The following is an 18345-nucleotide window of genomic DNA, read 5'->3' on the forward strand; positions in this document are numbered from 1 at the left end:
TTGTATTCCTTAGAGTTTTGTCTAGAGGCTTATACCTTATCAGTATCTTAATGGAGCAAGCTTTTAGATTCATGGACTGTTTTTTCCTATTAATTTTTGTCTTCTAAAGTAATTGGGGGAAAATAGAATGAGCTGGGGATGTTGCTTATTTGGTAGAGTGCTTGACTTGCATGCATGAAGCCCTGGGTTTTAATATCCAGACCTTCCTAAACTAGGCAGGATGGTATGCATCTGTAATCACTTGGCAGGTAGAGGCAAGAGGATCAGAAGTTTAAGGCTATTCTTGGCTACCTGGTGAGTTCAAATCTAGCCTGTGTCACAACTGAGACCCATTGAAAAAGTGAAGCAAGAGAGTGAGAAATTAAGAGCAAGAGAAGAGAACCTAAGAAAGACAAACACGTAGATTTGTGTAACTACTATATGTAAATGAAGAACGCAATGTTTACAGAAATTTACTGCAGAACTGGGTAAAACCAGACAAGTAATTGTAAAGGAACAAAATTGTGTAGACCGTGTTGTTGAGGTATAGTTTTAGCTCTACTGCAGCAGTGTTAGGAATCAGTTGCACATCAGTGGAAAAAGAAGTGCGAAAAGAAGAGTCCTATTGTATACATTACTCCTCGTTTGATGTTAAGAACCATATTTCTGGTTTGTTTCTAGCTGTATACAGGGCTGGGTTTACCGTGCTATCATAAATACTAAAGAACCAGACAAAAGGGCAGCTTTCAGAAATGTATCCAGCATGTAAGGGGTGTGATCTGAAGAAGGGAAGCAAACAAAATGAGCCCTGGGATTGTACCAATAGCTGCCCAGAGGCAGACTGCAGGCATCAGGAAGGTCAGGTGGAGCTGGGAAAGCCAAGAAAGTTTGAATGTTTAGGGAGGATACCAGAGAGAAAGGAGAAAAGTGAGCAGGAGAATCAGTATACTTGAAGATAGGGATAGAAACAGCCTGAAATGATCTGAGGAAGAAAAAAAGGAGGCAACAAAATGAAGAACACTAGTGACATGTGAGATAATATTTTCAGAGTTTCTGGCAATTGTCCTAAATTGCTTCATGAACTTATCAAAATCTAATATTCATCTTTATCTTTTCCATGCTTATGGGAAATTCGATACTCTTAGACACTCTTACTATAGATATATGAATATGTAAACATAGACTTGATATATATATGTATGTATGTATATTTCTAAATGTATTTTTATAGAGAGAAAAATATATTTTTTTAGCTTTTTCTTTCATTCAAATTTGTCTTTACTACTTTTTCCTTCCTACTTTTCATTTTTTGATATGTTCCCTCCCTTTTCTCCCTTCCTTTCTTCTTTCCTTCCTTCCTTCTTTCCTTCCTTCCTTTCTTGTGTTAAATCATACTGAGAACCATTATTTTCTTCTCTTTTCATAGTTGAGTGAGTTGTTTTTCAAGCAGGTTTTCTCTGTGGGTTACACTCTAAAAATGAGTCTGATGTGTATGAGTTTCTGTACTTAAAAGGCATTGAAGATACTTGGAAATAGGCTGGACAAACTGAAGGAACCTGGGGTCTCCGTATCCAGTAACGAGTCATTTCAAGAGAAACATAGGTATTCACTAAATGGAGGGGAGTCTTAGTTAGGGTTTCCATTGCTGTAAAGAAATACCATGACCACAGCAACTATTATAAAGGGAAACATTTAATTGGGGCTGACTTACAGTTTCAGAGGCGCAGTCTACTGATCAGCATGTGGGAAACATGTCAGCATGCAGGTTTGATACTGGAGAAGAGACTGACAGTTCTATACATTGATCCACAGGCAGCAGGAAGGCCACACCTTATAATAGTGCTACTCCCTATGAGCCTATGGGACCACTTACATTCCGACTACCACAAGGGGAAAACATAATTAGCATATGTCTTCATACACATTTGTTAAAAATCTTAAAAATACATTTCTGAAACAAGTCTTCTTTATCACTTTAAATAATTATATCTCTGTAAAAGAGTAATCGAATTTTTAAAGCTTTCCTTTTACTTTTTTCAAGTATTAGTACATCAAGTATTTGTGTTTAAGAAATAGGATTTTGAATTTTTTTTTACCCATATAGTTTTAATAGATTTTTTTTTTAGAGGTAGATATTTTAATGAATATTTCCCTTACTTGTTTTTAATGTGGGTGTTAGTAGACAACTTGTGAGAGTTGGTTCTCTGTTTTCACATTTGTATTACAGGGATTAAACTCAGGCTATCAGACTTTATGGAAAGCACCTTTACCAATGAACCATTTTGCTGGCCCAAGAATATCTCTCTTAGTATACTAGCTAGTCTTACTTAATTTAAAAGGTTTCTTATATTAATCTGTTGCCATCTATAATACACTTTCAGCAAACACTGAGGAGAATGTGCTACCTCACTATCAAGGAAATGGCCACCATCTCTGAGGATGTAATCATTGTCACAAGCAGGTATGTGAATTGTCAGAGTCAAGGACAAAAGAATAATTATGGAATATTTGTTCTCTTTTTGTTGACTGCCAATAAGGATTTATAAAAATATCATATCTTAAAGTATAGTATATTTACTTATCAGGTCATCAAAAAAGCAAAGAAGTAGCAGTAAATACCTACAAGGGGCTGATGTTCTGGTACACAGAGGTTAAAAAATTGACTTTTGTTTTCCTAGAAAGCACTTAAGCCACATTTATGACTAATGAATTTCATCCTCAGTAATGCATTCTGAGTTATTTATCTGTTATATGTCTATAATTGTTAAAATTATTTAATTAACAATGTAATAGTCACATAGGAAATATTTCAAGCTGTTGGGATTATTTTTGAAAAATATTCAATGATATGAAAAATTCCTTAGTAAATATAATGCTAAGTGGAAGTTGAATTCAATCTGTATATTCTATATAGTCTAACTCAAAAACTATTTTATGTATATGTATGTAAGAATATGTGGGTAAATAAATATACTAATTATATTAATAGTAGTTTATCTTTGCTTAGAATTATGGCTAATATTTTGTTTGAATGTTTGGTAATTTCTAAGTATCTTAGAAATAAATCTGTATAATTTATAGTAAAATGCATCATGTTATACTTTAATAGTTGCCATATAAGAGATTAAGTATTACCCAGCAGAATATAGTTTTCATAAAACAAACTACATTTTGAAGGAAGATGTTTATGTTTAGTTATGTCTAGTATAGTTTCAATTAAAGCTTTCAGTTGGAAATATCAGGAAAGCTGATATAAATAGTTACTTAAGATGAAAATTTCTTTCCCCTTCTGTAACTGTAAGTCTGGAGGCAGAGCCTAGCTGGTGTTGCTGCAACCGTTTTACAGTGGCAGGACTAGTATCACTTGGGTTCCTTTGGATGTACTCCATCATTGTGAAATAGATGCTTGAATTACTGGCAGTGTCCCATGCTCAAGCAGGAGAGCTACTGGGAAGGGGCCAAGGGGTGCCAGCACCATCTGTGTCTTTTATCAGGAGTGCAGTAGCATTTCCTCAAGCAATTTTTAGATTTCTTTGGCACATCTATATTATATGACTATCCTTAGGAGGCCAGAAAGTAAGTATTTAGTTTTTATAGTCCAAGTACTAGGGGCAGGCAAGGAAGAAGTGATTGAAAATTAGTGTTAAATTAGCCAACTAGTGGTATCTGCCACAAATGAGAAATAGAAAGCCTTCAGTTACATTTTTTGATTCCCTAAATACTTGAGAAGTTAAAGCCAAATAGTGATGTTTGTTTCAGTGGTCAGTACTCCCCTCTGAGCCTTATTAGATATAATTAGAGCTTACTTTAGTACTTTTAAGTGATTAGTAGGTATGGTAGGCTGCATTGTTGTCCCCTGTGATGCCCATGTCCAAATCTCAAGGCCTGGGAGTATGATCTATTCTATGGCAAAGGGCAGTTACAGCTGATGTTGGGAGCCGACTTTAGCAGAAAGCGGCTAGATCAACTTTGCAGCCATCTGGAACCATATACCCTGACGAAAGATTTGGTTTTTAATAGCCTACAACAGCTGAAGCACACTCTGATATCCCACATATTTTGTGTTGCTGTTTACTGCCCCCAGCTGCAAGGTGCACTTGGTGGCCACGCCTGCAAGGCATGCAGTTCACGTGCTGTCCACGTGCTATCTACACCATACATGCTTATAAGGCGCATGTGCTATCCACGCCTGCAAGGCATTGCGGTGCACGTGCTGTCCACGCTATAGACGCCTATAAGGCTTACGTCATATCAACACCTGCAAGGCACGTGGTATCCACGCGCCTACAAGGCACATGGCAAAAGCCTATAAATAGCTCAAAATTCCCTTCAATAAACGAGACTTGATCAGAATCTCTGTCTTGTCTCCATTCTTCGCGTCTCTTCCCCTTTATCCCCACTCTCTCTCTCGCTAGACCCTGACCCTCGGACCGGAACGGGCAGTATGGGCTGCAACAAGCTGACAGGAGTCTTCTGGCTTATTTGTGTAGTCCTTTAAAAGGTTAAGCATTCCTGAACATGAGTAGAGGGCTAGAGAGAGATGGCTCAGCAGTAAGGAGCACTTGCTGCTTTCCCAGATAATCCAGGTTTGGTTTCCAGCACCAATACTGGGTAGCTTACAGCTGTCTGTAACTCTAGCTCTAAGGGATCCAACACTGTATCCTCATGCCATTCAAACACACACACACACACACACACACACAAACATATTTTTATAAAAATGCAAGTGGGACATAGAAGAAGGGTGTCAGTCAAGAGATATGATGCAAGCAAAGTCAGAGATGCTGTTAAAGATTTGAAAATCAAGAGGCCTTGAGTCACAGAGCACAGGTGACCTCTGAAGTTGGGACTAAAGAGGAAATGGATTCATCCTGTCTTCTCTTTCTGCTGCTAAAACAGTGATTGGGGCCAGATTCTTTAAAAAGTAGAAGGAACGTTGTTTAGTTCATTTGTGGCTAAAAGTTCAAGACTGGTATCTTTGTTCTGTTGCTATGATAAAATACCCTGACAAAAGCAGCTTAAGGGAGAAAAGTTTGTTTTGGCTCACAGTTTCAGACAGTTATAATCTGTTTTGGTGGGGAGATAGAGCTGCAGGCAGGGAAGTCATGGTGGCAGAAGCTGGGGGCTGGCTGATTACATTTCATCCACATTCAAGAAGCTGACAGTAAAAAGGAAATGGGCTGGCCTATAAGGCCTCAAAGGCTGTTGCTCCCGGTGACCCACTTCCTTTGGCAAGGCTTCACCTCTTAAAGGTTCCATAACTTTCTTAAATAGTACTACCAGTGAGGGACCAAGTGTTCAAACACATACATGAACCGATGGAGGACATTCCTTACTCAAATTACAACACTTAAGTAGCTCCATCTCTTTGGCCTTAGCTGAGGATTCCATGGATTGTAATATAATCCAGCATCATAATGGGAGGAATGTGTATAAAATCAGGTGGTAAGACTAGAAATCAGAGGGATTTAGCAAGCCAGTATTTCTGGATTTTGTTGTTGTTGTTTTATAACAACTTGATTTTATAGAAATAGCCATGTCTTCAGAGAACTTTGAATAATCCCTTTTGGGTGCAGTGTCCGCAGTTACTTAAGTACAACTTTTACCGGGTCACACCTGGTAGAGACTCCACCACCTCCATTCTGCCACGCTGGGCTCTAAGCTGCCAGCATCTATCTGGATCTTTCCAGGTCATACTCAAACCCAGGAGCCCCTACAGCTTTAAAAATACAGGCCGCAAACATCTTGACTTTAGCCCATTAAGACCTGTTTGGGACATCAACTCATTAACTGTAAACTAACATAAAATGAATGTTACTCATGTTACAACATAAAATGAATGTTACTCTACCCCTCTAACTTTGTGATATTTTGTTATAGCAGTAATAGGGTAGAAAAAGTAATACAGATTAGATACATTTTTTTTTTCTGTTACTGCTATAACAGAAAATCCAAAAGTAGTTTGGAATTTTGAAGATAGGTTAGGAAAACTCTAGATTAGTGAGTCTCAAATTGTGGGTCATGGCCCCTTTGGGGGTCATCTAAGACCATTGGAAAACACAGATAGTTATATTACAATTTATAACAGTAGCAGAATTACAATTATAAAACAGCAACAAAAATAATTTTATGGTTGGGTTCATTACAACATGAGAAACTGTATAAAAGGGTTGCAGCATTAGGAAGTTGAGAACCACTGCCCCAGACTGTTAGTGGAAACATGGATTTCAATCACTGTGCAATAATCAGAAGTTAAAGGAGCAGGATAGAAAAAAAAAATCACCTTAAAGAATTTCTAAAAATCACCACTAATAGATTGTTAATGGACACATAGGTATTAAAGATGCTGATAGTGAGGAATCATTGGAAAATGAAGCTGGAAAATATAGGAGGCGGAGTGGTTTTATTATAATAGCAGGAAGCTTAGCAAGTTATGTTCTGTGATTATTTGAGAAGTATGGCTTGTAATAAATGAACTTAGATTTTTAACTGATGAGATTTCCAAGAAGTGTTGAAGATGCATTCTGATTTCTTTTTATGTGTTTAGTAAAATTTAAAAGTAGGTAAATTGAGAAGAGACCTGTTTAAAAAGAACTGGTTTTCTTTAGGTAGGATTTGAGGGAAAGATGAGAGAATCAGGAGTTCAGGGCATTTTTGCAACATAGCAAGTTTGAGGCCAGTCTAGGCTACATGAGATCCTGTCTCAAAAACAACCACCACAAATCCAAATAAATAATAACAACAAAATTCCAAAAACTTAGGCCTTGATAACTCTGTCTAGAGGGCATAGGTGCTAACACTAATAAGAGAGTCACTGTCATGAAAGTGTGCTACGGAGAAACAGTGAAAGGAGTCAGTGCTGAAAAATTAGATCAAAAGGTCAGAGTCTTCATTTGGAACACTAAAGAGGTCACCCATGAGGCTTATGATACCCTTAGCACTTAAGCAGAAGCTGAAAATAGAGATGAGATTATCAAGGCCAGATCTGTGGTTGAGCCTCTGTCTAAAACTAGCGAGTCTTTGTACTTACATGGCAGACCCACAAGATTCTTGAGTATATTATGCCAGCAGAAACACTATGACTTTGACTTAAAGGTATACAGAGAGGACAAAGTGAAAGGAGCTTTCAACACTTCTGCATTCAGCATGTAGGAATAGGCTAATAGACCTGTTCGGTTTTGAGTACATGTTAGCTGTACTTTATGATTAAGTCGAAGTGGTTAGCTGCATGGGCAGATCTGAAGAGTTCCACCGAGAACTATTTAGATTTATGCTTAAGCACTTTTCCTGGCTAGATTTTAAGTTGTTTAGGGCCTATCTTAGTGTCTTTTTCTGTTACTGTGATAAAATACCCTGAAAAGACAACTTAAGGGACAAACGGTTTATTTGTCTTACAATAACATTATGGCTAGGATATCAAAGCAACAGGGATTTGATTGAGCTGGTCAGTTATTTTTAAAGTTCAAAGTTGCAGGTTATAGTCCATTAGGACAAGAAAGTCACACCAGCAGGAGCCTGAAGGTACTGGTGACATTACATCCACAGTTAGAGAAGAAAACAACAATGAACAAATTCACACTTAGGATTCAGCTTGTTTTTTTTTTTTTTTTTTTTTTTTTTTAAATTTTTTTTTTTGTATTTAGTTTTTTTTTTTTTTTTTTTTTTTTTTTTTTTTTAATTTTGCTTATATACAGTCCAGGGTCCCCTGCCAAGGGAATGATGGAATGCCACAGTGGAAAGGTCCAAAATAATTTTTCATAGACGTACCCAAAGGTCCCTCTTCCAGGTAGTTCTGTGTTTTGACAAGTTGATAATTAGCACAAGCCACCACAGAGCCAGTGACTCTCTTTCTTCCCATTCCCTCTATTTTTAAGTGGACACATTTGTACTTGTTATACTGTGGCATTCTTACATTTTCATTTATTTATTTATTTGTCACGGGTCCAGAGATGGGGAGAATTGCTGCATCAGCAATGACAAGAGTCTCATCCAAATCTAACTTGATACTTTGATAATAAGATTCAGACTTTTGAATTAGTGAAATTTAAATGAGATGTTAGGCTGACTTGATACTGTAATATGTTGATATTTTATACTTGATTCTATAGTCTGGAGACATCTTGGGATGGGGTGAATATATTTTTCAGATGAAGTGGATGCAGTTTTCATAGCACAATGATTGTGGCATGATCCCATGGCATAATGAGAACTGTGTTGGCCTTTAATTCTACAGAACTGTAAGAAAATAGATATGTGCTGTTATATCTCTAATTGTGGTATTTGTTACAGTAAGACTAGAAAACAAATAGTGCAGATAGCCATTCTGTACACATAGACAGTATGTTATAGGGCAGGAAACCCAGAAGGCAGATACTTCATAAATATGAATTAATAATAAGTATATGGAACTATTATTATCAGGGAAATATAAACTAAAATCCTAATAAGCTATTATGTCATAGTTAAAAATATGGCAATACAAAAAACAAAAACAAAACAATAACAACAAAATTTTTCTCTAGTATAGAGTATGTAGGACAGTTGAAAATTTCACATATTGTGGTACAACTGTAACTGCTTTAGAAAACAGTTTCTTATAAAGTTAAATTTGTAAAAACCCTGTGGCCAGTAATATTTCTAGATACTTACCCACAGAAAATGAAAATATATGCCTACGTACAAAATTGTGTAAGAATTTTGTAGCAGCTTTATTTGTGATTAGGTCTAGACCATAGACTATTTGTGATTAGGTCTAGACTTGTGTATAGAAGAATGGATAAACAGTGTGCTATACTCATGCAGTGGTGTGCTGCACAGCCATCAAAGGGAACAAATTGGTGATTCACACAACCACACACATAAACCTCTAAAACTGCATGTTGGAACAACAACAACAACAAAAACAAAAACAAAACAAACCCACCAAGAATGAATTTACTTTTTAAATCCCAAAGACAGTCTAAACTCGTTTGTGTTGGTAGGAACTACAAGTCTGGTGGCTGGGATGCAATTGCATAAAAATGAGCATGAGGAGCTTTGTGGGCATACAAATATTCAATAGTTTATTTTGGGTGTTTACATGCTTATCACACTTGCCAAAACTCATCTAAGTGAACTCTCAGGTTGTTTTGGTTTATGTTACAACTCAGCTAAAGAATAACTTAAAGAGATTTTGTTAATGGTTTAAAGAAGGTCATGTAGATCATGTCTGATGATACTGCTGTATGTGAAAACCTATGTATGAAGAGGAGGTAGGATTTGGGAGTTGAGTTTCAAAGAATATCCTTCATATGAACCATGGGAGTAGTGTGTGTGTGGCAGGGATGATGGTAAATTTCAATTGCCGATCTGAGCAGGTTTAGAAACACCTAGAAGACCAGTGATGCACAGCTTGGATGTGTCTAGGAAGTTGTTTCCTGAGATGCTTAAATAAGGAAGGACTATCCGCCCAGAGTGAAAAGGGGAGAAAGTCAGCAGAATGCTGTCACTTCCATTCTTTTTGCTTCCTGGCCCATCATGACTTCAACTGCTCTGCTATATCCTGTCCACCACTGTGGGCAGAATCCTCTAAACCATGAGCTAAAATAAATCCTGTCGGTTTCTATGAAGCATTTAGTTATAGCAATGAGGAAAGAGAAGTAAGAAAGGCTGGGTATCAGTTTGTGGTAAGTTAACATGTCTGGTCTCCATAAATAAGTAGTGCATAAACTGTGCTTTGTTGTAGAGTTTGTAATCATGCAAACATTTTGAATTGTTAGAGTTAACGTGTGAATTTTGGTTGGGAAATGAAAATAGTTTTAGGAAAGCTAAGTCTTTCTATGTACTTGATGAAGAAGATTCAAACCTGAGCCAGTTTGTCTGGGTGAATGTCTCAGTTGTCCTTGTGTCTAGTTTGAGAAGTGGCTGTCAGGGACATGGTCTGTCTTCTCTGTGGTAAAACGCTGCTTTCAGAGATCTTCAGTACCATTTTTGTTTCAAATTCAAAAAATGAATTTCCAGCTGGTATTTGAAGTTTTACTGTCTTTGGGTCTGAGAAACTTTATCGTCCTAAATTGCCTCCTACCTCTACTCAGTTTGTACTTTAGAAGTGCTTACTTGTCTGCCTGTAGTCGGGGGAACACTTGAATCCTGGGAGTTCAAGTCAGTGCGGTTCTGTTGGCCAAACTCCTAATGCTATTTGATACTGTGTATCCTTTCACATGTTTCTTTTCGTGCCTAGAACTGTCTTGTTTCCTTTTCTGCATAGTTCAGACACTTAGTATTTTGTATATTAATTTCCCTGTTCTCCTTGACAGTTTAGCAATTTTAGTTGTTCTTAAAGAACTGTTTTGTATGTATATTCTAGTATTTAATGTGTTGTTCAGCAAACACTTGTTTAAGTATTTCTCTGACCTCTACACCATTAGAATCTTGAGAACAAGAGTCTTACATTGCTCGTACTGTTAAAACTGGAGCAGTGTCTTCCATTTGTAGAAATTCAGTATAGGCATGTAGCGGAAGGTAAACAACATAATATGCTTCTCTTCTTGAAGTAAGGGCATTGAAATTCTCAGGATAATTTATCTTCCTCTCTGTTTTGGGAAAGTCATATGGTGGGAAGTGTAAGGGGGGCTTTAATGGATGTTGAGAAACCTCTCTGTGTCTGCTTCCCTTTGCTTTTTTCCTACCTTGTTTGTAAGCCTGATTTTTAGATTAATATTTATTCCCTTTTCAAATGAAATTGTGGAGGCTTTTGAACAGAGGTGATAAAATGATACCACATCATACAAATCCTTTCTCAAAGCCTAAAGAACAGTAGTGAATAGAAATGAAGGCCAGGGACTTTAATTCTAGCCAAGATGAAGTAAGGGCACTGTAGTCTATCTTTCACAGGAGCACAACAAAAAACTTTAGTAATAATACAAAAGAAACTACTAAGGCCTCCAAAAAAGTAGATAATAGCAAGTAAACTGAGGAGAGAAAATATTACTTTATAAGTGACTAATAAAACAACAGCAAGCTTCATGCATTCTGTTTCTTGTACTCTGGGTAGGCTGAGTTAGGACTCTGTATCAAATGGGGTCCAGAGAGATGTCTACCTGTGGCTTGAGCACAGACTGAAGAAGAAAAGCCATGGAGGACCTGTAAACTGCAGACCACAGGGAAGAATTTGTGTTGCTTTTTTCCTCTTCTAGTTTTTTCATGAGGACAGCTCCAGTGATAGAACAACTGTACTATGGTGTGTAATTGGTGTTATAGACACCCAGAACCCTGACAAAAAAGATGTTGCTAGAAAGAGTGCTCCTGGTGAGTGACAAGTAGGGAGAATACCCTTACTATTATTATTAGCAACTTCCCTGTTTAGTCTTCCGTGGCCTCCATAGGCTCATATATTTGAATGCTTAGTCATCAGAGAGACTGCTTAGGCATTATTTGAAAGGATTAATAGGATTGGGAGGTGTGGAGTTGTTGAAGAGTGTCAGTGGGGATGGGCTTTGAGGTTTCATAAGCCCATGGCAAGCCCAGAGTCTCTCTCTCGGCTTATAGATCAAGTTGTAGCTCTTGGCAATTGATCCAGTGCCTACCTATGTGCCACCATTCTTCCTGCCATAATGAAAATGGACTAAACCTCTGAAACTGTAAGTGAGCACTCAGTTAAATGCTTTCTTTGATAATAGTTGTCTTGGTTATGGTGTCACAGCAATGGAACAGTGACTAATAGCCAAAACATATTGAGCAAAAAGAACAATACTGGTGATATCTGCAGTACTTGATTTCAAACTATATATGACAGAGTCACAGCAGTAGAGAATAGCATGCTACTAGCACAAATATAGACACTCAGAAACCCCATAAATAAGCCCAGACAGCAGTAGCTAAGTGATTCTTGAAAAAGATGCTGAAGGCTGCTTTGGAAAAATGCCTTTGACAACTGAAAGCCTTTTTGACAACTAGTGCCTTATTTTGTATAGAAATAAACTAAAAATAGATCAAAGATTTTAGTATGAGATCCTAAACTTTGCAACTACTAAAAGAAAACATCGGTCTGGGTGATAATTTTCCAAATAGTGCTCTAGTAGCCCAGAAAATAGAAGCAAGAATTGAGAATCAGGATTATGTCAGTTTCAATAAGCTTCACAGCAAGAAAACAATAGAATGAAGAGACAGTCTGCAGATTGGAGAAAAGCTTTGCAGGTAACTATCTGTCAGCAATTAATGTCTAAAATATATAAAGATCAGAAAACATGACATAAAAAAATCAAATCCAACCAAAGAAGGGCAAATGATAAGAAAAGACATTTGTCAAAAGAAGTGTAAATGGCCAATAAATATGTGAAGAACTGCTCAGTATCTAAAGGTATCAGGGTAGTGAAAGTCAGAAGTGCATCAAGAGCCAGTCAAAATGGCCATTATCAAACAACTAAACAAGAACACCGACTGTTCTTCCAGAGGTCCTGAGTTCAATTCCCAGCAACCACATGGTGGCTCACAACTATCTTGTGATGGAATCTGATGTCCTCTTCTGGTGTATCTCGACAGCTATAATGTACTCATATACATAAATAAATTTTTTAAAAAAATAAATAAATTGTCAAAATGTAATATGGACAAGTTTCTGGACATAATTTCTCCTGATGAAAACTAGTATGCTTCCTGCCTTCATAAGTCCACAGAAATGTGCGCTCCAGATATAGTGGTGGAGTGGGCAGAGAATCAGGCAACACTCATTCTCTATAGTAAAGGGAGAAACGTATTTAAAAAAAAAAAAAAAAAGGAATTAATAGTGCTGAATAACCATATGGACTTTGTTTAAGCTAAGCCCTCCACCGCATGTATGCTCTGCTTCGATGTGTTTGTGTTAGTGTAGTAGAACTGAGTAGCTGTGAGTAGGTCTCAACAACCTACACAGCCTAAAATATTCTTAGATCGTCCTTGTTAGAGTATATTCTGGTTGACAGCATGAGTCTTTGTCTTTTACTCATTAGCATATCTCTAGAATAGTACTTGCGATATAATAAGCACTTGTAACGAAGAACAAAAGTAAAGATTAAAGTAATTTAATAGAAGTGAAGGGGCAAACCTTTAATATGGCTGAGGTAACCCCAGTTTATAGATTAAACAAAATATTCAGCAATAAAATATAGGAAAATTTTCTTGGTTTATGATGAAAGAAACTTACAACTTGAAATAGCACAGTTCATTCAAACAAAAATTGTAACAGAACAACCAATGCTAAAATGCATCTTGGATAGATTATATTGTTGAGAAAAACAACTGAAACGTGCTAGTCCCTTAAACATAGGTATGGTGGTGCATGCCTGCAAATGCAACCCTAGCATTTGGTAATTGAAAGAGGAGTATTTTTTTTCTTTTTTTTTATTATATATTTTATTTACACTTCAGATGCCATCCCCTTTCCCCATCCCCCCCTAGAAAACCCCTATCCCATGCCCCCTTTTTCTTTTTGCACATATACATTTTTTTAAAAAATATTAATCATAGGCTTTATAAGTATGGTATTGCTCAATCAGAGGTGTAACCCACTACCCAACCTAGATATATCAACTATCTTTGACTGGTGGAGATACATGAACATCTGCCTCTCTGTCTCCCCCCTCTTTCTCTCTCTCATCACCTAGCTTCTCCTCTCCTTCTTCTCCTCCTCTCCTTACTCCTTTTCTTCCTCTCAGTACTCCTCCCACATTAGCTCCTCCTACATTTCACCCTTCCTGTTAAAATGAAACTTTTCTCTCAAAATACAATTAGAGCTTAATTATGCTAATTTGTACCTGTGAGGTATAAGATAGTCCTCATACCCAGTCCAACATTTTGTTGACTAACCAGAACCTCTGTCATCTCTCCTAACTATAACACTTAGTTCTGAACCTGGCTTTTTCCTTGGCTTTAGGATGAATGTTAGCTGACAACCATCCACTCAAATCTTTTCTCTCAAGGTAAATAGCCAGAATTGGCTATGAGGCTATAAGTTTTCAACCCTGTCAGAAATCCAGAATGACTGAGTTAAGTATAATTGTGGGAACCACAAAGCATAGCTTCTAAAACTTAGCCAATTTATAGAGACCTCTGAACACCTGGACACTCCCTCTACTACATAATGTTGGAGGATCTGTTCTTCCGCCTTTTGGCCCAGGATCATCTGACAGACCTTAGTGCTGCAGAATTATTAAGGGCTGAATACTCTGTCTAGGCAGATATAATCAGTTGACTGTTCTGCAAGTGTGTCCTTTTCTGGACAGTAATTTGTCTGCAGATGGAAAGAGGCAATCCTTGTCTAGTGGCTGTCTCACCACAACTGGAGTAACTCCAAAGATGCTCAATTTCTTCTTAGAATTCAATATAGGAAGCTGTCAGGAGCAGACAGGTCTCTAATCAAAATGAACATTAATACAGAAATGTTTGTCATGTCAATTCTGTAGATTTCTGATGTTTTGAAAACCAACTACCCATGTAAGGTAATCTGGACTGTTGCCTGTCAGCTATTTCTAAATAAAACATAGAAAACACCCTAACAATAAACTCACACCCATGAATTTGCTGTAGTCCCTTAACTCACAGGCTGACCATTTCAAATCAGTTAGAAAAAGTTAAAGAAGGACTGGGTCTAAGCCTTGTATTCCTAAGTGTGTTATACTGGTACAATGCCTATGAGGGTAACAATATTCATCTTACTCTTATATCAATAAGAGGCTCGTACCAATGACAACCTTAAAATTTGTAATCAGAGTAAATTGATGCTGTTTAAGAATTTATATCTTCATCTTCATATTAATTATACAGATTTCTACTAATAGGTTATGGCTATGCAATAAACCCTAGCTAATCCTCTCTATTCCCACAAAACCACTACTTTTCCCTAGAAAGACAGCCCAACATTTACCCCCTTAGTCCCCAAGCCCAGGGAATAGGGGCGCTGACTCTTCATTAGCTTCTTCAAGCTGACTATGGGCGTTGAGATATTAGAAGAGGAGTGGGAGGAAGAGCAAATTGATAAGCCTCTGATGCTGTGTCTTCACTGCCTCCAGATGGAATTCCCGGACCTCAGAGGTTTGAGCAGGTCTGCCCAGCTTGCTTGTTGAGTAGATACACCAAGGCTGATCATTCTGCAATATACAATTCTCAAAACAAATTTTAGTATCAAGATAGTTTTTTTTTTTTTTTAAAGAGGGCTGACATTTTATTAAGGATGTTGGTTCTAACTGCTTTTCTTTTTTTCCCCCTCTTTTATTGGATATTATATTTACATTTCAAATTTTATCCCCTTACCACATTCCCCCCACCTCCCTGGAACCCCTTATCCCATCCCCCCTCCTCCTGCTTCTATGAGGGTGTTTACCCACCTACCCTCCAATCCCCCTCCCCATCCTCAGGTTCCCCCCCCCCCCCCACACACACACACACTCAGTGCTCAGCCTTCAAGGTGCCATTGACCTCATCTCCCACCTATGCCCAACAAGGCCATCCTCCCCTATATGTACAGCTGGAGTCATGTGGCTCTCCATATGTGCTCCTAGGCTGGTGGTTTAGACCCTGGGGAGCTCTGGCTGGTTGGCATTGTTGCTCTCTTCGTGAGGCCACCAACCCTTTAGGCTCCTTCAGTTTACTCTCTAACTTCTCCATTGGGAACCTTTGATCAGATTAATGGTTAGCTGTGAGTATCTGCCTCTGGGTATGTCAGACTCTGCGGGACCCCTAATGAGACAGCCTTATCGGGCTGCTGTCAGCTTTCCCTTCCTGACATCCATATCAGCGTCTATTTTTTGTGACTGCACATGGAATGAATACCCAGGTGGAATGGTCTCCATATAACCTCTCCTTCAGATTCTGTCCCACACTTTGTCTCCATATTTGCTCCCTTGAGTATTTAGTTACTCCTTCTAAGAAAGACCTAGGCATCCTCACTTGTTCTTTCTTCTTCATGAGCTTCATGTCCTCTGGTAGTTGAATCTTTGTTGTTTCAAAATTTGGGCTAATCTCCGCTTATCAGTGAGTAAATACCATGTGTGTTCTTTTGTGATTGGGTTACCTCACTCAGGATGATATTTTCTAGTTCCATCCATTTACCTAAGAATTTCCCGAATTCATTATTTTTAATAGCTGCGTAATATTCCATTGTGTAAATGTACCACATTTTTTGTATCCATTCCTCTGTTGAAGGGCATCTGGGATCTTTCCAGCTTTTGGCTATTATAAATAAGGCTGCTATGAACATAGTGGAGCATATGTCTTTGCTATATGTTGGGGCATTTTCTGGGTATATGCCCAGAAGTGGTATAGCTGGGTCCTCAGGTAGTGCTATGTCCAATTTTCTGAAGAACCGCCAGACTGACTTCCAGAGTGGTTGTACCAGTTTGCAACCCCACCAACAATGAAGGAGTGTTCCTTTTTCTTCACATCCTCGCCAGCATCTACTATCACCTGAATTTTTGATCTTAGCTATTCTGACTGGTGTGAGGTGGTATCTCAGTGTTGTTTTGATTTGCATTTCCCTGATGACTAAGGATGTTGAACATTTCTTAAGGTGCTTCTCGGCCATTCGTGTTTCCTCAGTTGAGAATTCTTTGTTTAGCTCTGTTCCCCATTTTTAATGGGGTTATTTTGTTGTTTGGTGTCTAATTTCTTGAGTTCTTTGTATATATTCAATATTAGCCCTCTATCGGATGTAGGATTGATAATGATCTTTTCCAAATCTGTTGGTTGCGTTTTGTCTTGTTGACAGTGTCCTTTGCCTTACAGAAGCTTTGCAATTTGATCAGGTCCCATTTGTCGATTCTTGATCTTAGAGCATAAGCCATTGGTGTTCTGTTCAGGAACTTTTCCCCTGTGCCTAGGTATTCGAGGGTCTTCCCCAACTTCTCTTCTATTAATTTCAGTGTATCTGGCTTTATGTGAAGGTCCTTTATCCACTTGGAGTTGAGCTTTGTACAAGGGGATAAGAATGGATTAATTTGAATCCTTCTACATGTTGACCTCCAGTTGAGCCAGCACCACTTGTTGAAAATGCTGTCCTTTTTCCACTGGATGGTGTTAGCTCCCTTGTCAAAGATCAAGTGACCGTAGGTGTATGGGTTCATTTCTGGGTCTTCAATTCTATTCCATTGATCTTCTTGTCTGTCTCTGTACCAATACCATGCAGTTTTTATCACTACTGCTCTGTAGTACAGTTTGAGGTCAGGGATGGTGATTCCCCCAGAAGTTCTTTTATTGTTGAGAATAGTTCTCGCTATCCTAGGTTTTTTGTTATTCCAAATGAATTTGTAGATTGCTCTTTCTATCTCTATGAAGAATTGATTTGGAATTTTGATGGGTATTGCATTGAATCTGTAGATTGCTTTGGCAGGATGGCCATTTTTAGTAAGTTAACCCTGCCTATCCAGGAGCATGGGAGATCTTTCCATCTTCTGAGATCTTCTTCAATTTCTTTCTTCAGAGACTTGAAGTTCTTGTCATACAGATCTTTCACTTGCTTGGTTAGATTCACTCCAAGATATTTTATTTTATTTGTGGCTATTGTGAGGGGTGTCATTTCCCTAATTTCTTTCTCAGCCTGTTTATCCTTTGAATAGAGGAAGACTACTGACTTGTCTGAGTTGATTTTATATCCAGCCATGTTGCTAAAGTTGTTTATCAGGTTTAGGAGTTCTCTGGTGGAAGTTTTAGGGTCACTTAAGTATACTATCATATCATCTGCAAATAGTGAAATTTTGACTTCTTCCTTTCCTATCTGTATTCCTTTGACTTCCTTTTGTTGTCTAATTGCTCTAGCTAGGACTTCCAGTACTATATTGAATAGGTAAGGTGAGAGTGGGCAGCCTTATCTAGTCCCTGATCTTAGTGGGATTGCTTCAAGTTTCTCTCCATTTAGTTTGATGTTGGCTACTGGCTTGCTGTATATTGCTTTTACTATGTTTAGGTATGGGCCTTGAATTCCTGATCTTTCCAAGACTTTTAACATGAAGGGATGTTGAATTTTGTCAAATGCTTTCTCAGCGTCTAGTGAGATGACCATGTGGTATTTTTCTTTAAGTTTATTTATGTAGTGAATTACATTGATGGATTTCTGAATATTAAACCATCCCTGCATTCCTGGGATAAAGCCTACTTGATCTTGATGGATAATTGTTTTGATGTGTTGTTGGATTCGGTTTTCGAGAATTTTATTGAGTATTTTTGCATCAATACTCATAAGTGAGATTGGTCTGTGGTTTTCTTTGTTGGGTCTTTCTGTGGTTTAGGTATGAGTGTAATGGTAGCTTCATACAACGAATTGGGTAGTGTTCCTTCTGTTTCTATTCAATGGAGTAGCTTGAAGAGGATTGGTATTAGGTCTTCCTTGAAGGTCTGAAAGAATTCTGTGCTGAAACCATC

At 37.9% G+C, this 18345-nt stretch overlaps 1 protein-coding gene across 1 annotated transcript in view; it reads left to right on the plus strand.

Moving 5' to 3' along the window:
• Positions 1 to 18345, plus strand: part of Copg2 (coat protein complex I subunit gamma 2) — a 116940-nt gene that overhangs the window by 7708 nt on the left and 90887 nt on the right. The window contains exon 5 of the mRNA XM_034519771.2: positions 2361 to 2440. Within this exon, the coding sequence (XP_034375662.1) occupies positions 2361 to 2440 (80 nt within the window). The remainder of the gene's footprint in view (positions 1 to 2360; positions 2441 to 18345) is intronic.

The sequence above is a fragment of the Arvicanthis niloticus genome, chromosome 15 (assembly GCF_011762505.2).
Source record: "Arvicanthis niloticus isolate mArvNil1 chromosome 15, mArvNil1.pat.X, whole genome shotgun sequence".
NCBI lineage: Eukaryota > Metazoa > Chordata > Mammalia > Rodentia > Muridae > Arvicanthis > Arvicanthis niloticus.